Here is a 24,156-nt window from a genome sequence, read left to right on the forward strand (position 1 = left end):
TTCTTGACTTCAGTTTCTGAGCAAAAATATTTGCAGTATTTTTAGATCAACTGGTATCATCCATTCAAGGAAGGTGTGTAAAAAATAGCTCATATCATAAAACCCAAACTTGCAGTGTCAGAAAGTCTTATGGCTCAACTAGCCAACCTCTTCATTTTACCAGTGAAGATCCTAAAGACACACAGTTAACACAGTGCCTTTTACAAAATAAATGCTCAATAAATATTTATTACATGATGAATCAGGATAGGTAGCTATAGCTAAGGACAGAACCAAGCCCCACACCTTCTGATACTTCACAGCCTCTGAAATGAACTAGTTGTCTCTAACCAGGGGAGACATAACTACGAGGAGGTTTAGCCACAGATATGACATCAACAACAACCCACGGTCTGAAAACACTTTTGTCACACATGTGAATACAGTGAGAGAGAGATTTTTGAAACACGTTTTCAAGGGCAAAGTATAAGAGGGTATTTATGACAAATGGAAGTGGGGAAAATCAGGGTCTATATTTGACTTCCTTTTCTTGGTGAGTAATTCGCAGTGAGCTTTGCCAAAGTAGAGATTTCATGGCTGAACCTTGATCCATGTGACAAGGTGACTGAAGAATGATATTCAACACGTGATCATGATTAATTGGTCATTTCACGAAATCTTCAATATTCCATCCATTTCTGAGCCTCAGGTATCTATGGATTACTTCCTAAGAGTAAAAGCATATCAAGAGAACCAAATTTGAATTTAATTTAAAAAATTTAATTTTTGAATTCAATTTGAAAGAACAAATGAAAGTATTTGTGAAAAAGAAGAGGAAGTACATCTGGGTTTTTGAAAATTGGGTTGCAGTTTCCCTTTTCTAAGAGGCAATGAAATGAAAACAACTGTATTTCAAATTAAATGGCTGGGCCAAGCGGTAACTCTCTGCATATGCTCCTGGATCGCTCTGACCTTTTTGGTAAAGTTTTCATAACTGAATGGTGCTTGCCAGAACATGAAATGAAAAACAAAGAATTCTGTGTAGACGGAATTATAAAACCATGTCAAGCAAGCCTTCCTAGAGAGGGCACGGGCACCTGGCCATGTGAACACATACAAATACTCTTAACACTCAGCACACACTTTCCACTCACGTATGCATACAGTTACACATGGAGGAAACACACAGGTAAACAAGAGTCTTAACAAATTTTAAGATAAACATAAAAGTTGATAGGATTATTTAGCACTTGCTGAGTTGCTCAGGAATCTATGGCAATAAGCCTACTTCAAAATATGAAAATTTTCTATTCTCTAGGAGTAGAGATAAGTGATAAGCTATTGGTGTTTTTTCCAACCTATTTTCAAAGCCCCTTACAAAAATAAATCAGTGTGTCCTCTAGTAGCTCTAAAAAAACAGTTGGAGTGATCATTTTTCCTCTGTGATTTTTTTAAAAAGAAATAAATGTCCATTATTTACTAAAATCTTGCATATAGTTACATTCAGAGACAAACACAGTCCAGTTCTCCTTGATGGAAATTGTCAGTCTATTTGCTCATTCTCTTTGACTATAAAAAATCTTTTGGGATGAAATGCATTGGCAGTGCAAAAAAAGGGGGGGAGGAGTCCATTAAATAAACTAATGACTGAATTAAGCATCCAGATGAGTTCTTTGCCAGGTTATCTGCAAGCACAAGACTCTACTGTCATGTTAGGATACACTTTAAGTACCACATTCTTATTTTCATCAAAGAATAAGATACTGAGTGAGGACATCTTTTCTGGCACACAGCAAGGCTCAGGAATTCCAGGAACGACCCCCACAGCTCTCACTATACTCTGGATGGTAGCGTGGTTTGATGGCTTCAAAGACTAGAAAAGAAATAGGAGAAGAACACATAAGTTAGGTGAAACTCCTTCTCCGCTCTCCACCATTCATCACTAAGATACATACCTAATGAATTCATTTCAACAACTTTATAATGCTCTAGTATCATTAGCCATTCAGCACAGTCTCCTATACCCTCATCACCAACACGGTTATCATTTATTAAGTATCTGCTATGTGCCAGGCATGTTATATATAGTATCTATAATCCTTATAACAAAACTACCAGTTTTTAATATTTTACAAGTGAAGAAATAGTCTTCAAAAGCTTAAATGACATGTCTAAAGTCAAACGACTAGTAAGTGGTAGAGTGGCTATTCAAATCCAGTTACCTACGCCAGAATCACTTCATTAAAAACAATTTAGTCGCCAAACAGGGGGTCAATACATCCTAGGGTGTTTTCAATTACAGGATTGCAACAAAAACCATTTGTTCTTCATTCTATGCTAATCATAATGAACCCTAACAAACACCCTATTTAACATAGACACGTTATTACCACTGCTATAGCGATATTTATACTTTGTTGTTAACATAAAACCAAGCACATCAAGGAGCACTGATTTATTTAATAGTTGCCACCAGGATAAATTGGATGTAATTACTCCACTAAGTAATTAGTCACCTCTTAGAAGCACGAATTGGGGTTAAGAAGACCACCCCATTGGCCACTAGGGGTCACTGTTGCTCCATGGGTTCTGACTTCAAGGCAGTCCTGTTAGAAGAGTTCTAAGTGTGGGCCATATCCTCTGGGAATATTCTAAGGGGCCTAAGTTTATCGCATGAATGTGGGAAGTTTGACCAAGGAAATGCCAAATGGAACCATTAACATCCAAGTGAGACGTGGCTTGCTGTAGAGTGCCATCCAGCTCTGCTCAGCCTTGAAGGCCAGTCACCTTTCCAAGCCCAGAATATTCGGGCTATTGCTAGAGTGGTGCGAATTTCTTCAGGAGAGATGCCATGCTTTTCAGCCTCAGGTTTTCCCCAATGTCTCTCTCAGGCAGGTGCAACTAGTTTTGTTTTAAATATATTTAGAAACAGAAATTTGGTAACTTGCCAGAGATCACATGTCAATTCAGAAGTGGGATTTAGGCCAAAACTCTGGGTTTTTAATTTCAAGACTTCAAGTCATGTTTCTCATGGCTCAGAGGCACCTCTGAGTTGATATTTTAATTTCATACCCCTAAGACTCCCAGTATGGGAAACTGGAACAAGTTAAAAGGTTAAGGTACATACAAACCAAGGGAGAAGCAAATAATATAGAAAGCTGGCATACTATTTTAAAAAAAAAAGAAAGAAAAGAAAAAGGATTGTTTTTGTTAGACAAAGGGCCGATCCAGTTTGCCTCATCCCATCATTCAACTTTAATTAAAGAAATTATCCATGCATTAGACTTTAACTTTATTGTGAACAGACATAAATCATTAAACAATGGTCTTAATGAGAGACAACTGAATGTTTACTCTTTCTTCCTAGAAACTTAAGAATATGTTGAAAAGAATTGTTAACTTTCAGTCCATTAGCTTTGCAAAGCAAGACATTCTCCCTTTAAGAAAAGGAAGTCTATGTTGTTCTATTTCACATATCTTGTGCCTCGTGGCATCAATAAAATCTGTGTAACTGTCACAATCTGTAAAAGGTATTGTACCACAGAGATCAATAGCCACTGCCGTTATTTCAATAGTATTGGTAATTTCCAAAGAAAATTTTTGCTGCCATCCACTTTTCTCTATTGACTTATTCTTAAGACTCAGTGATCCAAACGGCTTGTAATAATGCCCCAAAGGATTTTTTTAATCATAGATTTTCTGACACTATTCTGTGATTTTTAATGTCTTAATGACTCCTATAATACTTAAATATCATAAGAAGTGGATCTGTTTAAGTAAATGAGGTCTCGAAGGATAAATACCATTACACGTTGCTGTTCTCCAGTGCCTGGAACTGTATACGCTCTGGGCACTGAGTATTTACTAAATGGATGAAATACTTCTAAGAAATAGCATACCCTCCATTTTACCTATTTCTGTGGAAATTATTCCCATCAACAAAAATAAAAGTTTCTGTGCAAATGACCCAGAGTGGATATGGAAAATATTCATGGGTGTTTCCTAGGAAAATTCCTGTCCTTTTTTTTTTTTTTTCGTTAAGCTCTAACTCACAAATGATAGATTCAGAAGCTATGACCAGTCTCTGGTGGGCTCGGGAATTCAGGCCTGGCCCCTTGATTCTGGTTTGCTGTGTCTTATCAGGCAACTTCAATTTTCTAGGGAGTTTCCCCATTTTGACTCACAATGGAATCCTCTGATCAGGCTGCCATTACCAGGAATCATTATGTCATACACAAAAGATTCATGCACTAATTGCTCATTTGAAGCATGTTGCCAGTCTATAATTTTTGTTTGTTTTTGAGTTCAGATCATACTTCTCAGGACTCTCTGGATATAGCTTAATAAACTTTCCAATCACGAGTGGGGTCTGCATTATTTCCATCCCTAGTTTCTGTTTTTAATGAGAGTAAAACATGACTTTAACATCAGTTTAGGTGATTTTTGCCTAGGTAACTCAGTACATCAAAATTTAGGATTTTTAGATCATCTTTCCATGACCAGAGATTAGAATTGGAAACTTAGGAAAGTAATTGAGGGTGTATCACCTTGAACTCATTCAATGTGAATTTCTTCTTTATATAGGAAGATATTTGGCTCAAAGTGTTTAGATTCTTTGCTGCCCAATTCCACTGTCTTTGCTATCCTTAGCTTCCATAGGATTGCATGCAAAAATAACCCCATTCCTCTAATTCTTGTTGGTTCTCTCGCGTCTAGGTCAGCAACAATGGCTCAATCATTTTCATCTCATGTGAAAGCTGTTTTCCATCTCCACTACGGTGGTGAGGGGAAGCAAAGGCATACGACTTGGCCTTAGCTATATGGGTATTTTTCATCTCATGGCAGAATTCCAGGGGTCTCTCCCTGGGAGAACAGATTGGCTATAGGGGCCAGAAATCAGAAAAACCCAAACGGCCGTGTCTGTGAATGAAATCTGCAGTGGTCCAGCCTGCACCTGCCAAGCGGCGCCTGATGTCCTCGGGTTGAATTTGATTACAAATGCATTAGCAAGGGAGAGTGTGTCATCAGCTAAGAGCCTTCATTCCTGACCTGGGCCGTGGAGTTTTGGTCCACACTCTGCCGGTCCAGCCCACATGGGTGTGATAGCCCAGAAACTATCTAATTGGAATCAGTGAAAGGGCAAAGCCTGGAATTTGGGAAAGGCAACACACAGCTGTTCTGAATTACGCCACAGGTTGTCGACTTGCAGACGGAGAGCCCCGCCATATAGGGCCGGCTTTCGCGCAGGAGGCCAAAAGGAAGGAGGGCCAGTGGAGGAGTCTGGCCTGGGAGAGCTTTTCTCTGGGGCAAAATGTATATCTAAAGTCTGAAAGTTCTTTGGCGCCTCAGTTAGTCCACATGTGTTTGTACTGATCTGGTCAGGGACCTCATTTTCCTCTCCTGCTCCGACTGTATTTTTCTCTCAATAGTTCACTCCGGTTACCATATTGGAAGCTGTACTGATAATAGAAATGCTTATTAATTACCCCTAAGGTAGCGGCTTCATATTGCTTCGTGTTTCTCATCCTTTTGGTTATTATACCACCTGAAAGCCACAGAGCCTGGAAGGCTGAGAGGGAACCACTAGAAAGCCTTAAAAGTTAAGCCGATCCACACAAGGTGATGAGAGATGGAGAACTCCATGTAACAGCCAAACTTCCACCTCAACTTGGCAAAAGGAAATCTCAGGCTCAGAGAGAAAACTCCACACTTCTCCCTGTTATGTCTCCCTGGAGTTCTGATGCCATTCCAAGTTTCCCCAAATATTATGATGAGTTCAGTTGTTGCAAACCATGCTGTCCTGATTCTATTACTCTCCAAAGAAACGTTACTGGAAGAGCTTACAGGCTGTTGAACCTGCAGGGAGAATCCTATTTTAGGCTTTGTGATGTTTACAAAGGGAGTAGAAACATTTATAAAACTTTTCCTGGTCTTACATCTTTTATTCTCTTGATCCCTTTCCCTATTTGGCCTTTCTTCAGCCCTCTACATTGAATTTTCTGTTCTCTTCACAGTCTCAACAATGACCATTAACAAAAATACTAATAGCAAATACTTATTGAGTGCCTACTAAGTACACAGTAATCTACTGTTTCATTTCCCCACTATTGTTATTATGTAAAAAGTATTGTTTTTATTATACACTATTGTACCAATTTCAAAGATGAGAATGCTAATAGACAGCTGATCCTTGGACTTCATGGGTCCACATACAGATGGATTTTTTTCTGATAAATACAGTAATGCAAATTTATTTTCCCTTCCTTATGATTTTCTGAATTTTTTCTAGCTTACTTTATTGTTAAAGATACAATATAGAATACATATAACATAGAAAATACATTTAACCTACTGTTTATGTTATTGATGAGGCTTCCAATCAATAGGAGGCAGGCTACTAGTAGTTAAGTTTTTTGGGAGTTAGAACTTATCAGTGGATTTCTGACTGTGTGAGACATCAGTGCTCTGAACCCGCATGTTGTTGGCCAAGGGCCAACTGTATAGAAAATATGAGTAACTTTCCCGAAAAAACACATTTAACCCTCAATTTTGCTACTCAAAGTGGGATTTGTAGACCAGCAGCATCTGCAACACCTAGGAGCTGCATTAGATACGCATAATATTAAGCTCTATTCGCAGAGCTACTGGATCACAACCTACATGTCCCCAGGAAATGTGCACCCACATTAGGGCTAAGAAGCCTAGCTATGACCAAGCATGTACATTTAATCATTTTGTTGCACTAACACACTTCCCTCCTTAGACTTATCTCTGTTATTCTTAACTTTTCCCTATAAGGTTTTAAAATTTTTTAATGTTTATTTATTTTTGAGAGAGAGAGAGAGAGAGAGAGCAAGTGAGGGAGGAGCAGAGAGAGAGAGAGAGAGAGAGAATCTGAACTGAAGCAGGCTTCAGGGTCCAGGTTCTGAACTGTCAGCACAGAACCTGACATGGGACCCAAACACTTGGACCAAGAGATCATGATCTGAGCTGAAGTCAGATACTTAACCGACTGAGCTACCCAGGCACCCGCCTGCCCCCCCACCCCATTAGCTTTTTAAATAATTATTCATTGGATCACTGAGAACCATCATGAAGAACTACCAAAACAATGGTGGGGGTTTGAACAGTCAAAACAAAATGGGAGGGGCAAGTTGGGGGTAACTGTGACAGCATGGAGGCCACACAGGTCCCCAGAATGAGTAGTTGAAAACTCACTGAGGAGCTCCACATTGTCATGGCTCCCCGGGTCTGAAAATCTGGAGTCAGGAAGGCAAATTCCTTCCAAGGCTACAAAGAAGAAATTACAGTTTACAAGTGGGATTGGTTATTTGGAAAACTCACAGACCCACTTAAAAATCAGTCATCCTGGGTTTAGAGACAGATTGTGAATTCATTTTGCCTCTCAATGCCACAAAGCAACCCACACCATAAGATTCATCACTGTTATATTCTGCATCTTGGTGGTCTGTTTTTAAATGCCATCCTGGGGCGTCTGGGTGGCTCAGCCAGTTAAGCATCTGACTTTGGCTCAGGTCACGATCTCATGGTTTATGAGTTTGAGCCCCGCATCAGGATCTGTACTGACAGCTCAGAGCCTGAAGCCTGCTTCAGATTCTGTGTCTCCTTCTCTCTAACCCTTCCCCAGTCATGCTTTGTCTTTCTCCCTCTCTCTCTCTCAAAAATAACTAAACATGAAAAAATTTTTAAAAATGCTATCCCAGTTGGCAAAAGTTTTGTTTGACAGTGATATACATTTTATGAATATTTAGACAAGATAAGGTTGTTTATATTATAGTAAATGTATATAATTCTTACTTTGTGTTTAGATTTACAGAACATGGAATCGACAAAAATCCTTGGGAAGGACAAGTTTCAGAAGATGTAGAAAGCTTTTTCTTCTGAGACATTCTAACAAGAAAATGGGATTCCAATCAAGTTCCTGGCCCTGAGGCTGACTTGGCCTTGTTCAGTCAGATCTTTATGCATGTGTTCCGTTAAACATCCCACTGATCATGGGACTAGAACATGAACATGATACTTTAAAGATCTATAAGTCGAAGTTGCTCATTCTTTGAAGCAAAATATTTTTTCTCCATTATTATGCAACAGCAAAAATTGATTCACTTCAGGTTTTGAAAAAAAGAACAAAAAAAAAACCCATCTCTATTCTTTCTCTGAATTCTCTTCCTACAGCCCCCATACAGCATTATATGTCAGAGATTCAAACTGTTAAAAGCTAAGAATAGGGGTTCGGAGATAAGCTTACCTGAAAGCCAGAGGGCACCACTGTAATTTACTAACTCTAAATTCAAATAGTCACTTGGATTTGCGTGCAAGCAGAGGTGGGATTGGGGAAGCTTCTGAGAATAAATTCATCAGAATCCTGAGTACAGTTTGCATTGATTTTGGAAGAGACACAGGTGAGCTCTGACCGGTTGAAATAAGTTTGGGAAGAAGCTTCTAGAGTTACCATATCCTATTTTACCTTTCTTTTTGATGTTTATTAGGGAAGCAAATGAAATAAGCATCGGGTGGATTTCAGGAGGTGAGTTTACCTGGCCTAACCCTGATGTTGACCCTGGTGGGTCCAGTTCATCTCATGAGAAACTATTCGTCAAACAAACGTTCTGCACAGGGCATCAGTGCAATTAGACCTTCCTCTTCTCTTTCCCCGTGACATCTAGTCATTCTCTGAATAGCCTCTTGCTTATTGTCATTTGCAACTTGCTTATTGTGGGCAGGTAAAGATTTGCACACAGCTGAACAGACCACATTGCTGATTGCACACTGTGTTTGGAAGAAGCATAAAACATATTTTACACATACATTTTTTTTCTCATATCCCTCATACGAATACTGACTTCATATCACCTTAACAACCATTAATGAAAAAGCAAGCATAACCATTATTGCCTAGTACATGTTAGAATGCAAGAAACAAGTGTCTAGATGGATCTCATAAATGAAAACACACACTCAGTCAGTGTGTCTTTCTCCTCTATGGAAACAGCAAGTATAGGACAGAGAACAATGGCTACCTTTGGCATGGGGAACTGGCATGCTCCGGAGCAATAATAGGCATCAAAGGACTTGGGGGAGATAATCCATTCACTCCAGCCAATATCCGCAAAGTCCACTTTAAGGTACCGCCTGGCACAATTCCGAGGTTCAATCCATTGCTTCCTTCTGGCCTTCTTCAGGGTCTGCTCATCAAACTGGAGTGTCTGGCTCTTCTGGTGAGGTCCCTTTCTCTGTTTCTTTTTGTTTTTAGTCTTCTCTGGGGCCTGAGTCTGAAGGGTCTTGTAAGGCTTTCTGTCTTCCCATACCCCATCCTCCCTGTACTGGTATTCTGCCCCAGGAAGCTCATTGTTCTGCAGGGGCAGCAGGACCCCAGCAGAGCGCTTCTTTCTCCGTTCAGTAGAAAGGGCGGCCTTGATATGGCTATCCAGTTTAGGCACAGCTCCAATGGGGAAATTCCGGTGTCTTTGCAAGCTTGAGACCACACTCTCCGGCTCAGAAATGGCAGCATCATTGGCATACACCAAGATATAAGGCTCGGGGAAGGGTAACAGCTTCTTTGGCAGCTGGTGTCCTTTGGAGGTAATGTTAAATCCTATGAGGAACTCTTCATTTTCCTTGGCCTTTCTCAAGAGTTGAGTGATGTCTTTAGACAGCCAGGACCCAAGGTCTCGATGAGATTTGGCCACATCTACTGAAAGACGACCGAGGTGTTGACTTTGGTTTCTGTCAGATTGGAGGATCCATGCAGATAGATCAATCAGAACATGTTTCCTCTGAGCATGATGTAAGCATCCTCGGGACACTGGACAAATTAAGCTGATGTTTATTAGCTCTCCGATATAGAAATACAGTGTGGCAGATAAAATGTTTTCAGACTTGGTTAGAGAAGTCAGGTTAAAAATGTGTAGTCCCTTGCTTCCAAGAGTTCCTAGAAAGGAAAAAAACAGAGTAAACAGGAGTAAACAGGAACCCTACCCGACACCACATACAAAAAGTAACTCAAAATGAATTAGTGGCCTAAGTATAAGAGCTAGAATCATCAAATTCTTGGAAGAAAATACACCAGTAAAATCTTTCTGGCCTTAACTTTGACGATAGATTCTTAGATAATGACATCCAAAATATGAGCAGCAAAAGAAAAATAAAGAAATAAACTGATAAGATAGATAAGCTGGACTTCAAAATAAAACAAAAAAACCTTTAATGTATCAAAGGACATTATCCAAAAAGTCTATACAACCAACAGGATGAAGGAAATGTTTTCAAATCATATCCCTGATAAAATGTGGTATCCAGAATATGTAAATAATTCTTATAACTCAACATCAGAAGGTGAAAGAAACTAATAAAAAATGGCCAAAAACATCATACAGACATTTCTCTAAAAAAGATGTGCACATGAAAGGTGCTCAACATTAGTAATCACTGAGGAACTGTAAATAAAAACCATTCTGTGGTACCATCTGACATACACTAGTAAGCTATAATAATGAAAAACAAAATAAGCATTAGCAAGGATGTGGAACGGGAACACTACATTGCTGGTTGGAATGTAAAATGCTTCAGCTGATGTGGTAAAGTTTGGCAGTTTCTCCCAAAGTTCATAGAGATATCAGGTGATTCCACAATTCTACTCCTTTATAGACAAAAGAATCAAAACCAGGTACTGGAATAAGTACATGTCCCTGCACGTTTACAGTCACACTATTCACAATAGCCAAAGGTGGAGACAGCTCTAATGTCCATCAACGAATGAATGGAAAAAACAAATAGTGTTCTATCCATGCAGTGGTATATTATTTATGCATAAACAGCAATGAAGAACTGCTACTACACTACATGCAACAGTGCGGAGGAACCTTGAAAACATTGTTAAATGAAAGAAGCCAGATACAAAAGGTCACATATTATATGATTCCATTTACATGAAGTATTCCAGAACAGGTAAATCCATAGAGACAGAATGCAGATTGATGTTTTCCAGGGGCTGGAGGCATGCAGAATGGGGAGAAACCTCTTATTGGGTTGGGGGTTTTATTCTAGAATTATAGAAGTATTTTGGAATTAGGTAGACTTGTGGGTTATACAACTTTGTGATGGTATCGAATGTTGCTGTAATTGTTCGCTTAAAAAATCATCTATGTCATGTGAATTTCACCTCAATTAGACAAACAAACAAAAAAGATAATAGGAGTAATTTTAAAAGGTAGAGAAAGATGAAAGCAAAGATTAGCCATTTCTACTAATTTGCTTTTTCCTTCCCTGAAGCACTACGGATGTGTAGACATTGTAACACAGCAGTGAACTTGCCAGTGTGAGAGCTGAGAGCGCGGGCTTTTCACTATAAGACTACCAAGAACTAGTCCTGTAAACCTGGCGCAGGACTGGAACATCTTCTTATCCATGGAAGTGGATGGCCTACTGGTTACAAGCATGGGTGGGATTAGACTCACCTTGATTCACGTCCTGACTCAGCCACTTGGGGCACACTAGTGTTCCCATTCATAACATGGAGATCGTATCTACCTCTACTGCCATCAGAATTAAGTTAGATGTATGTAAAGCAGTTCATAAAGCACCCAGAAAGTGTTTCTTATAGTAAATGATTATTGGTATTAGTGCTAGCATTAAGTGCACTGGCCTCAAAACGTTTACGGTGCAGGATGCAGGTAGGTAAACAAGACCATCTAACTCAATATTCAGATAACATGTGAGGAACCACGAGCCACACATTCGGAAGTGTCATAAAAATTAAATCTGTTGTGGAGCTTGCCTGGAATTTATGATATCTCAAGCATTTAAGGTTGAATTTTCTCTTTCAATGAAATTATGGACATTGGTCAGTTGTGTTTGAATTCTTCAGAAATGAGAGAGAGTAAAAGAACAAGAGATCGATTCTTCAGGGCAGAACTTGGTTCCTTCTCTGAAGATCATCTACCAAATTAGCGGTAAGGCTGAGGTTAGACTCAAGAATGCCCATCCTGGGATCAGCCACCAAAGCCCGAGTCCCCTTCCATGCACTTGTTCCATATACATACTGGTTTCAGAAACATTTATGCCATCGTGAAATTATGTTCTTGATCAAAAACATATTTCAGTAAAAACAAAACATTTCTATAAAGACGCGGAAACCTAACATGAGTTCACTGAGTCCCCAAGCACAAGGGGAGTGCAATGGGAAACACATTTTACTCATTTTTAACACTGTGTGAAGGCAAAGGAGGAAGCTGCCATTTGTGCACATTTGCATAATCCGTGACACCAGGATAATATTTTACAGGCCTTTATAACAAAGCCATGGCATCAGGGTTGTTCAGAGACTCTAGCCTTAATTTGTACCAGTCACTGTAGTATCTACTTTTACCCAACCTTCTCGTAGCAGATGGAAGTTTAAAATGGAAGGAAGAGAAGTCTCTGTTCTAAGCATGTGGCAATGAAATGGTTGCCAAATAGACATCCCAGCAGGGAAAAAATGAGCTACTGGGATCTGGGTGGTAGAGTCTTAATGGGTAAAGTAATAGTGCTCCTTCGCCCAACATTCTGCTTCAAAATGTTTCCTCCGCCTCCTCAAAACCAATGTTCCCTCTTTCAAACATGTTTCCAGACACCTTGTGACCTGCTGTTAAGCAGCCTCCACCCCTGTGTCTAATCTTCAATATCCTTTCATAAATGCTTCAGAATCAGTCAGGCTGCCTCTAGTGATCGCTCTCATTTTAGTTGAGTACAATATTTTGAAGACAAAGCCCGGTGGCCCAGGCCCAGCTCCACCACACCCACTCGCTGTCCTCAGGCAAATAATCTAAGCTTTTTAAGCCTCAGTTGGCTCTTTTTTTTTTTTTTTTGTAGAGACAGAGAGGGCGGGTGGGGCAGAGAGCAAGAGAGGGAGAAAATCCGAATCTCCGAATTGTGTTCCACGCTCAGCGCGGAGCCTGACCCTGGGCTTGATCTAGGACACTGGGATCACGACCGGAGCCAAAGTCAAGAGTCCATGCTCAACTGACTGAGGCATGCAGGCGCCCTTCAGTTTGTTTATTTCTAAAAAGAGTCCAACAGCGTCGACTGCAGAGCTGTGCAAATTAATTGACAGAATGCAGGCAGAGCACACAGCACCTAGAAAATCTCAACGAATGTTAGCTACGTAGAACTTTCTGTCCAATATGATAGTGACGGGACATTTAAGGTTGAATGGAAATGTGCTATTCAGTGTAAGATGCATGCTGCATTTCAAAGACTTAGTACAAACAGGAGTGTAACATACCACATGAATGTAAGTTTACACTGATTGCATGTTAAAGGATAATATTTGGATGGATATTGGAGTTAAATATTGTGCTATCGTGATTGATAACAAGAAATACTGTCCTGTGCTTGGCACAGAGCTCCTAAAACCCTTGGAATTTCCTAAGTGATGAGATCCATACAGGTGCCTTTTGTTATGTTAACAATGTGAATTTAGAGGACTCCCTGGGAAGGGACAGGTTGCCAGGAGATCCAGCCCACCTATTAGAGGGTTGGCATTTTTAGTCCCACCTCTGATTCAGAAGGAAAGAGAGGGAGGTTGAAAACATCACCTGATTTAATCACATGATTTAATCAACCAAACCTATATTTATGAAGCCTCCATAAAAACCCAACCGAATGGGGTATGGAATGCTTCCAGGTTGGTGAATACATGGAGATTTGGGAAAAAGCAGCAGGCCTGGAGAAGGCATGGATCTCCACACATTTTCCCCCTCCCTCGCCCTATGCATCTTTTTCATCTGGCTGTTTCTGAGTTATACCCTTTTATAATAAACTGGTAAGCTAGTAAGCAAACGTGTTTCCTGAGTTCGGTGAGCTGCTCTTACAAATTAATCGGACCCAAGGAGGGGATCATGGGAACCTCTAATATGTAGCAGTCGGTCAGAGGTCAGAAGCACGGGTAACAACCTTGGCTTGCGACTGGCATCGAAAGCAGAGGGTGGTCTTGCGGGACTGAGCCCTTTGCCTGTGGGACCTGATGCTATCTTCAGGGAGACCGAGTTAAATTCTCAGATGCCCTGTTGGTGTCTGAGACTTGCTTGTTGGTGTGGGGAACTTCCTCCCCTCTCACCCACATCAGACACTGGGTACAGAACATTTTCAATATAATCATATATTATTAAAATTAATTTCACTTGTTGCTTCTCATATTTTTGAATGTGGCCACTGAAAAATTGAAATTACATATGTGGCTCACATTTGTGGCTCAAGTGAAATTTCTGCTGGACTGTGGCAGTCTAGGATAACCACCACTTTTGTAGTCACATATAGTCCAAAGGGGAAGAAAAAAGGCTTTTATTTTTTCCAAGTGCAGAGAAGCACAAGGATTCTGCTAAACGTGAATACTTAAACCAAAAAGTAAGTTGGGCAAAAGATTCCCTTCTTGGAATGCAACATACTTTCCTTTACCAAGAACATTAATTTTGGTGATTACTTTTTAATTTTGCCTCCAGCTGTAGCTAATTGGTTCAATCTGCAGTCAAAAGTCAAAGATTAACAAACTGCTCTAATAGAGTTAAAAGAGTTAAATGGGCAATTTAGTAACACTGCTTTATGGCATATGATTCTACACAGAGCTTCAGTTGTGTTATTTGTGTATTTCACATGGTCATCTACTACAGCCAACAAAGAACCAAAAGCAAAGCGAAACAAATGTTTCTCTTTAACAAACATGAGCTGAACACCTACCAGGTGCTGGACCCTGTGCTGGGTCTCAGGGCTGCACAAACGGCCACTGCTGTCCACACTGCAGCAGGGGCAACAGAAGGTAGCTACGCCATCATGACACTACTTGCTGTCAAAGGTGTGAACTGTATTCTTGGAGCAGCGCCAAGGAGGGAGCAAATAACTTTGCACATGTAAGAGGAAGAAGGATACACAGGGAAGAGTTAACCTTTGAACTAGACTTTTAAGAATGAAGGGAAACGGGGAAGTTGGGGGTGGGAAAACGGAAGGAGCACGTCTGGCAGTATATGCAATGCTGGAGGTTTTTGCATAGTGGTATTTCCAGTGTTTTAAATAGAAATTTATAAAATATCCCAAATTAATATAGTTTTCTGAAGTCCTAACAGACATCTAAGCTGCCGAAATTCAGAAAAGGAACGGCCAATTCACATCTGACTCCGAACTACATGTGCTGTATTAATGCTCAACATTCTATGTCTTTGCCATTTCTAACCAGGCCAGGCGGTGCATTAGCCCTAGACGTTCTGGATGACTTCGACTCCCTCTTTGTTTTAACAATAAGCCACAAGTCTCAACCATTTCGCCAAGACATTTTTTAACTTCTCTAACGCATACTTTATTTTTGTCTTCTTTAACCTTAGAACATATAATTTCTGTGCAAGTTAATGCTCTTTCTCTCTGAACGACCTATCAAATACTTAGTATTTACAATATATGAAAACAAGCATAAAAGAGTTGCATGGAATTGAGTGTAGAGAAATAAATAAAGACATAAATACCTCCCTGAAAGTGGAAATAAATGATAATATCTATTCAATCCTCTCATGCTTTTTATTTGGTAGGTTTTTAAAATTAATTTAACTTTCCAAATGAGAGTCTTCACATATTTAAGTACAGGAGTTTAGCAGTAGGCATCTTGCTCTTCTCTGTGGATAGCTGAGCCTTATCTACAAACACAGGTATATATGTTCAAATATCAGAAAATGAAAAATGCTAGAGCGCTCACTTTTTCTTTTCTTCTGAAATATTCTGGTACTTATCTATTTGGAATTATTGAATTAGAACCCTGAGGTGTATTTTCTGATTAGTAAGAACAAACTGACATAATAATAATATAAACAACAATGGTACGTTTTAGCAGGTGAAAAAGCCAAGAGTTTCCGCATTTTCAGGCTGTTTGCAGTCTTCAGGTACCAGGGAACATTAACTGCCACACCAATCTAATTACACCTAGAGTCACATGCTTAATTCTGGCTGTTCTCATTTTAACTGACTTTTGATACAGAACAGAGTAACCAATATGTTGAAAGGTCTTGGAAACTGTGTCTTACACGTTGGAGTTGAATAAATAAACGTGTCTTACACGTTGGAGTTGGACTTCCTTCCATGGTCTGGAGGAGGAAAAAAAAGTTTACCAATGATATGAAAATTGTTTTCAAACACTTAAGGGACTGAAGAGAGATCAGGTTTTTCTTTCCAGGATCAGAGACGAGAATGAGATCTAAAGGGGATAGCTGAATGGAGGCAGAATCCAGACCAGTATGTAATGACTTTCTAAGTGTCTAGTATGATAGTGAGACCCTTTGGTGGGACGGAGCAAACGTAACATGGTCATAATGCAAGACTATTGCAGGAGGGTCTCCTTATGGTATGGAGGGCCAGATGCACAAGACAACCGCTCAGATACCTTCCAGGGAACCCTTACAGGCTTTATTTTCAGCTCTTCCTAAGGGAATGTTTTTGATGCCAAAATATAACTACCAATAGGTGGTGCTGTTTTCTTACTGTTTGTGGGCACTAGCAGGAGCTTGGATTTTCCTGGCTGGGAACACATCAGCTACAGTCTAGTAAGGATTTGCCATTGGCATTATAATCTTATTCTGTACTTTCTAAAATCATCATCTCTGTGAATTTAAAAAGCCTTCAGAAGTCAGGTGAGTTTCAAGCCTCGCTCCTCTTTGAACACCTGTCAGGATTTTGCACCTGCTGCTGCTTCTCCCTGGAAGGCCTTCATCCGCCCTGTTCTCCTTGATAATTAGGTCAGAGAATCGGCACCACTCGAGACACGCTTATCTTGACAACCCACTTCTTCGGTTAGAACCCTGCCTATAATACAATTTTCATCATAGTGTTGCTCCTTCCTGAGACCAAAAACTCCTTAAAGGCAAGGTCGCCTGTAGTAACTTTACCAGACTCTTCAGCCCCACGCATAGGGCTTAACTCTAAAGCAGTGCTCAGTAAATACTTCTTTCATGAATAAACACACCAAGGCCAGCCTATTCATTGTGGAAATGCAAAAATGAAGAACCAGCTAGGTAACATTGATTTTGGAGAGAAGCCCAGGTCTCTATTAACTATATAGGTTTGTTTTTTTTTAAGTTTGGTTAATAGATAAAGGCAGAGGATTTATGTCTGTTTTTATTTGAAAACAAAGCCCCTAAGCCATGAAACCAAGGACTCAGTGAGGAAACTGTGATTTGGGACAGGCCGTGCTATGGCAGGGTGCAGCTGCTGTCAAGGAGCCGCTGAGGTGGTGCCCAGGGAATGGGGAGTGGAAGTTCACCTTCGTGCTGGCCCACACAGAATGTTTTCAAAGGGAATTAGAACATATAATGGAAAGCCTTCTATGTAAAGTCTGATTTTAAAACAAATAGACTAAATGAAATCTTGATGATTAGTTAAATCCCCAGAAAGCAGGGAAAACATTTTAGTCATACAGAAAATATGTAAGTAAGGGCAACATTTCCCTCCCCACCATCCCCACTTCTTTCTCCAAACAAAGCACAGCTGCTAGAAATGCCAGGGTGCCTAGGAAAGAGCCGTGTACCCCCGCAGTCACCGGTCGAGTGCCTGCGGACGCCTGACTCCAGACTGCTGTCGCTGACGGCCACCTTCGGCTCTCAGGCAGGGCAAGAAGGAGACTTTCTAAATAGAACACAAAGTCACCAGGATCTTGTTTTTCTTGCAGAGTGCCAGTCAAACGACTGAGTTTTATGGGATTCCAAGACAACCATTCTCTACGTCCAAAGTAAAACATGGCCAAAGATGATATAATGTAGGTTTTTCTAGAAGAGCAAAATGTTCATTAATCAGTTTATCTACTCTTAGCCTCCGCCCAAGGGCATTCCTAGACTGTGAGCTCTCAGAGGGCAGACCCACATCCTAATAAATCTTTGAACTCCTAGTACTTTGCAGTATTTATGTCTTGAGAAATGTTTGTCAAATTTGTTGAATGAACAACTGTGTAATCTTACCAGATTCAAAAATGTTTCCTACTTAACACCAAAGTGAAAAATCTTTCAAGTAGTTTCAACTTCCCAAAGTCAGCAGAAGCCCTTCTTGGGTTGAGGTACCATATGATGTTTCCTTTCAGTTCATCAGAAAAAAAGCATTATTAGAACAGTTGTACATACAGGAGAACGGGCTTGCCATTTGACATATACATGGTAAAATGCCTCACAGGAACTTCTTTCGTGGCAAGTTTATTTTTAAAGGATTCTTTGCCTGGCTAATAGCTTTTCTACTATCTCTTCTTATCTAGTCCCCTGAACATCGAATTCAGTTCAACTGAAATACTTACTGAGTGCCTGCTATGTGGCAGACTATACCAGGTGCTCAGACATAAGAAATGCCATCTGCCCTTTGTACTTCAGAGACTTGCTTTACACATTCCTCTTCCACATCCCCCTTCTAGCAGATCTATTCTGCCCCAAACTCTCTGCGGCTATGACAGAAGGGTAAGAAGTCTTTATTAACTTACTTTAAAGTCCACTCCAGAGAAAAACTACCATAAAGATCGTAATATACCTTCTAAAGTGAAAGAAGCTTGCTATTATATAAATTAACAAACCATTTTCCACAGAAAGGTCTACTAAAAGCACCAGATGAGATCGGGTCTCACATGTGCATCAATCCTGGACCGGAGACGCTGGTCATAAGATCCTCAGAACCTTAGGGACATGCGGTTAGACAAGTGTGTCTCGAAAATGCATCGGAACCACCTTGCTGGCTTGTTAAAATAGAGATTTCTGTGTCCCGCCCCCTGAGTTTAATTCAGATGGTCTTGGGTGGGCTGGCCAATATCCAACAAGTTCCCTGGTGATGCCGATACAGCTAATCCAGGGACATCCTTTAGAACCATTAACTTCACTTCAACAAAGGGCAGGTCTGCTCACTCAGCCATCAAGGCCAGGGCAGAAATAGTAACTTCTTGAATGTGGGTTTGGGGTATGACAGATTGTATTACAAGAGTACTATCACCTGTTTATATTTACATTGCTTTTTTGTGTTACAAACAATTGCACGAGCCACATTTTACGTATGTTTATGGCTCTGTGAAAAGCTAGAGAGAGAGACACCTTTTAAAATATTAAAAATATCTCATTTATACAGAGCTTCTAAACTTCAATGCATTTTCACAATTGAGTTCTCCCATCTTTCTGCAAGACTGGCCAAGTAGGTATGACTTAACCATTTGAGAGTTAAAGAAACTGAGCCTGGCAATATTAGATAACACTATTAATTAGCAATTCAGCCATCAGATCAGCCATTAGGTCTCTTAACTCAGACTCAGGTAATAGAAAAATTAAAACACCAAGAATCTCTTCTTTGCTTGAAAACAATTTATCCTAACCCATGTCTAAGTGTAGCAGTTACACTTAATTCAAATAGTCTTTAGCCTAATTCCCGTGCAATATTTTAATTTTAAAATATTCTTTGAAGGAAAAGCAATTAAGATCATGTTGGGTCTCAGCTGGTTTACCTATAAAATCAGAGGATTGGACAAAGGATCTTTCATTTCTACAACTATTAGATGCTTTTATTTTATGAAAGGAATACTTAGTAGAACTCACTCAGTAGAGTAAGAAATACTTACTGAAGATGGCAACACGGTAGCATCAGTTTGTCCAAACACTTTATTCCTAGTGTGCCCAAATAAAATGTAGGTGCTGCATTGGCTGTAGTTCTGTCGCCAAGAAAAGATGATCTTAAAGCTTAAGTCCATCACTGACGGAGTCAATAACCACACTGCTCAACCGGCTCTATGACTTATGGTCGTAGGTGTTTGGAATAAAGAAATAGACATTTATGCCTTTAAAGATATCATCCCCAAAAAGCATTTTACTGAAAGTACTGCTTCAGGTACCAATAAGCTAGGACACAACCACTACTAACATGTGGTAGACTAGCAACGTCCTACATTTCTAAATATTCATCTATGAGTGTCCTTCAGTTATACTGCCACCATTTACTCCTGTCCGAAGTAGGTATTATTGTCCTGGCATACTTGTGTCACTTGATTAATACTATGCCAGTGTTTCCATTACATAATTCTATGTTCATGGGCACATAATCATAACAATGCATTCTGAACTGAAATGGCATAGCCAAGTTCTAGCTGAGACTACTTGTGATGTCAAACTTATTTCCACTACCTGCACCAAAATCAAGTTATTAACATACCGATTACTGGGATATACAAGCTGAATAGATGGGAAAGCCATCCAAATTTGGAGAGAAAATTTCTTATGCCACAGCAAAAAAACAAAAACAAAAACAAAAAATCCAGGGTAGCAAATAGGAAGTACGTGCAAAGTTGCACAATATTTTTCACTAGGCTTTTTGATAGGTATGAGTTTTATTACGTCTAATAAATACAACAAACATGGGTGATTATATAAGGGATTTGATAGGTGTCTTGAGTGTGTCTCGTTTTTTGGGGGTTTTTTTTTAGTGTCGTTCACCAAGATATTAATGGTGATACATTTAAACAAAGCGATGTGTGTATTCTCCAGTGAATTTTTCCACAAAGTAGCTTTTCTTTAAAGGCATCATACTAGCTGTGAACTAATGAATATTAAGTCCAGAGAAGAAAACAATGAAGGACAATTCATAAATAAACAGGGAAAATGGAAATGTAATAACAGAGAGACTCTATAATTACATTCAGAGAAGTTTAAAACATGAGAGCGGGAAGAGGATAGAGTGCCAATTGGACCCAAGTCCAAAAAGTAACCATGTAAGTTAACATCCTGAGACAGGCACTAAATAGGAAGTGAGAATTGAGACCGTTTTCAGTTGTGATATTTACTTGAATTTTGTGTCTCTTCCTTTTCTGAGAAATTAGGAACCAGCGTTTCTCCCACTAGGTATCTTAGAGCCACAACTAAGATGCTCTCTCAGGGGGAGAATGGTCCACTCTCAGGCGCACTCGCTATCATTTAAAGGCCCTGACAGTTCCCATAGCAAATAAAAATGATCATTTTTTTCCCAAACTTATTTGACCACGGGACCCAATTTTACAGGACACCTGTTAACATCTTCCAAAGACTCCTTTTAAGGAATTTTCTCCTAGAAACCTAGATTATTAGAAATAATAGGTTTTGAGATGAGCTCAGTATGTTTGAAAAATTGTCTGGAAAATACATCATGACATCCATCTCTTTTTCCATGTAAGGGGGGATGAACTTGCTTTTTATAAAGCCTTTTCTACATATAAACTTGTATAACTCCAAAAGGCCTATGAGCAATTTGACATTCATGTCCTACTTAATTCTTAGAGAAATCTGAACTGGCTCAGTCAAGTGCTCATAAATTTCCACGGCTTAGATAAGAGATAAGTGACCACCTTAATAATTCTTACTTATGCATATATTTTTAATGTATGAATACTTCCTGAGTGGATAACCTACTTAGGGGATTTTTTTTTCACTGACCCTCATGGTCTCTTGGTCTCTTTGAGTGTGTCTAACTGTACTAAAAGGCCAGATTTAAATAATTTTTTTTCATGTAACTCTTTCTCTTTTCCATTAGTATGGATCATCAAGAATTCATGGTATTATGGATTTTTAAATGTCAGAGATCGTAAAGCTGTCTCGCCCATTACAGGAAAACCTTCATTAAGAGCTGTCATGTATTCAAAGTAGTTTGTAATTCAAAGCAGCCGCATATCTGCCTCCCTTCTCCAGATGTACTGTTGTCCTTTGAATTCAAACAGTAGATAACCTGAGTGCTCTTTAATTTCAAGCCCAGTTTCTAGGTGCCAGAAATTTTAAGGTAACTATGTTTTATAGAGTTATTATATTCCCTTGCCATTAAACCCCTTTAAACCAGTATTCTACCCCTGGATTTTTCAAGGATGGACCCTATTGGAATGCTTGATCTGCCCTTAACTCTGTCTTTCCCAAAGCCTTATATTTTAGCCTTGCACTTCAGAAACACACCAAATGATAATCCTTTATTTTTAAATGGTTTTGGTCATAGTAAGAAAGACATTCCCTTTCTCACTGAAGGAAAATATTCACTTTTGGGTCTGGATTACCTCAATTTTCTTTGATCCATGAGGTCTGTGTGATTTTTTCTAAAGGTGATATATATTCACTGAAATGTCATCTTTTTGTAGTTATATTTCATGAATTAAAATAATTATACTTGCCTCATAAGAATATGTGTGCTTTAATCACTTTTCCTAAAGAAGTTAAATTTGTGAGGAAGAAAAGTAAGAGTATGTGTCTATGGGAATCATGCAAAACTAGTGAACACAGAGTGTGTACCCTGAAGCATCAGGCCAGGAGAAAACCTTATGTAAAATATTCTTCTTTTTATACCCAGTAGCCAAGGACAACTCAGACTAAGATTAAAGTAAAAGCTGATTGCATATACCTCTGGTGTTTTTGCAAGACTGCATATTTTTATATATCTGAAGTTCCCTGTCGTCGATAGTTTTGTAAATTACTTCTTACAAAGGAAAAGATAAAAACGATCTTTATGTAAACCTTTACACATCACAAAAAGACTTAGGAGTGTTCCAAACTTTCGGTTTTGGCACACCCGTTGCATAGCACTGAGGGAGGAGAAAAGGGGTTAGCAGAAAGTGTATTTAGGATGGATGCCACCTACCATCAAGTAATGGTTTAAGTAGAAAGTAATCAGAGGGATACCACAGCAGCTACATTTCAACCAAAGATATTCTAGGTTTTGAACAATAAATAATTTTAATCAGGTACGTTTCAAGCAGCAAATAGGGCTCTAAGGCTATAACTCAGTCTGAATAAGCACTTGGAAAGTCTGCCTGATCAGCAGCCACACCATACACACAGCACACCACCTGACCTTCCACTAAAATTTGTAACATCGTTGCTATGGAGAAGCTCACACGCTGCACGTAAACACCACGGGCTGGAAAACATTTCTGATTTATTAAAGCAGACGGCATCTTTCACCTATATCAGAACATAGGTCAGAAGACAAAGAATGTTATGGAAATGTTGATATGGATAAAGAAGAGGGACACACGTAAAAAGCCTTAGCACCTTCCAGAAGTCGTGCCGTCTTAGAGCCAGAACTGCCTTATAATAAGGTCTTTTTAGTATGTTAGTAACTAAACACTCTTGGACGGGGTCCAACGGGAACCACCTCTCCAGGAGTCTCGGGTGCGGTAACATGACACTTAAGCTTCCACAAAAACCAGTGTCTACGTTTGATGAATAAGTCATTAAGACAGTCTCTAGGATGCTAAAGGGATTACTTTTCTTATCAGGGCACACAGCCTTGTATATATGTTTCAAGCTGCAATTCATCATTTCAAGGGAACTTCTGGCCTCTGTATCAGAGTTTAGCAACTGATGGTATAAGACCGGTGAGGCTGATAAGGGTCGCAGAAATTATAATGCACAGACAGGGCTAAAGCCCAAAAGTCCATGCAGCCTGAGTTATTCAAATCCTTATCCCTCTCCCACACTAGGTTCACTTGGTCTAAAACAAACATACAAACAACTACACAATAGGTGTGAAAAGAAACAAACTCACATTCCACCTCCAACCCTGTGATTCATACTAAAAATGAAACTTATTGACAGAAAAAAAAGTACTATTTGTCTCTTGGGTGCTCTGGCTACTCCCTAGGAATATCTCTCTCTCTCTCTCTCTCTCTCTCTCTCTCTCTCTCTCTCTCTCTCACACACACACACACACACACACACACACACACACAGAATGACTATCAAGATAAGAGCGACTTGAGTATCTTCATTTACTGCCACCTGCCTTGCCCACCCAACTTCTTTCCAATTCCTGTTGTTCCCACACTGCTCCTTCACTGAGCTCTGCTCTCAGAGTTGCACGGAAATAAATAGGGCATTCACTGGTGTGGTCAGCTGTGAGGACAGGCTCCTCAAGTGGCTGGCATATTGTGGCAAGGGCAGCCCTTTACCCATTATGTTCATGGTTTGAAGAAGAAAGCAAAATCTGGTTCAGCTCAGACTCTAGCTAAAGACTCCTGCATTAGAAAGCGTAATTCACATTTCTTGTAAATGTCATCATGCCTAGGAGCTCTAGAGTGTATTTACAGTGTCAACCTAGGGCTTTCCTTGATGGATGCTTTGGTTTTCCTTTTTTCCAGGAGTCCTACGTATCAAAGCTTTGGGAGATTTCTTTCTAGTGATTCTG

At 39.7% G+C, this 24,156-nt stretch overlaps 1 protein-coding gene across 1 annotated transcript in view; it reads right to left on the reverse strand.

Annotated features, from left to right (window-relative positions):
* Positions 1 to 743: 743 nt before the first annotated feature.
* The window catches only part of BMP3 (bone morphogenetic protein 3), a 24,939-nt gene continuing 1,526 nt past the window's right edge, over positions 744 to 24,156 (reverse strand). Inside the window, exons 2-3 of the mRNA XM_029925855.1 lie at positions 9,021 to 9,931; positions 744 to 1,852 (exon numbers count right to left, since the gene is read on the reverse strand). Coding sequence (XP_029781715.1) covers positions 1,661 to 1,852; positions 9,021 to 9,931 — 1,103 coding nt within the window. The 3' untranslated portion in view covers positions 744 to 1,660. The remainder of the gene's footprint in view (positions 1,853 to 9,020; positions 9,932 to 24,156) is intronic.

This window comes from Suricata suricatta, chromosome 1 (assembly GCF_006229205.1).
Source record: "Suricata suricatta isolate VVHF042 chromosome 1, meerkat_22Aug2017_6uvM2_HiC, whole genome shotgun sequence".
In the NCBI taxonomy this organism is placed as follows: Eukaryota; Metazoa; Chordata; class Mammalia; order Carnivora; family Herpestidae; genus Suricata; species Suricata suricatta.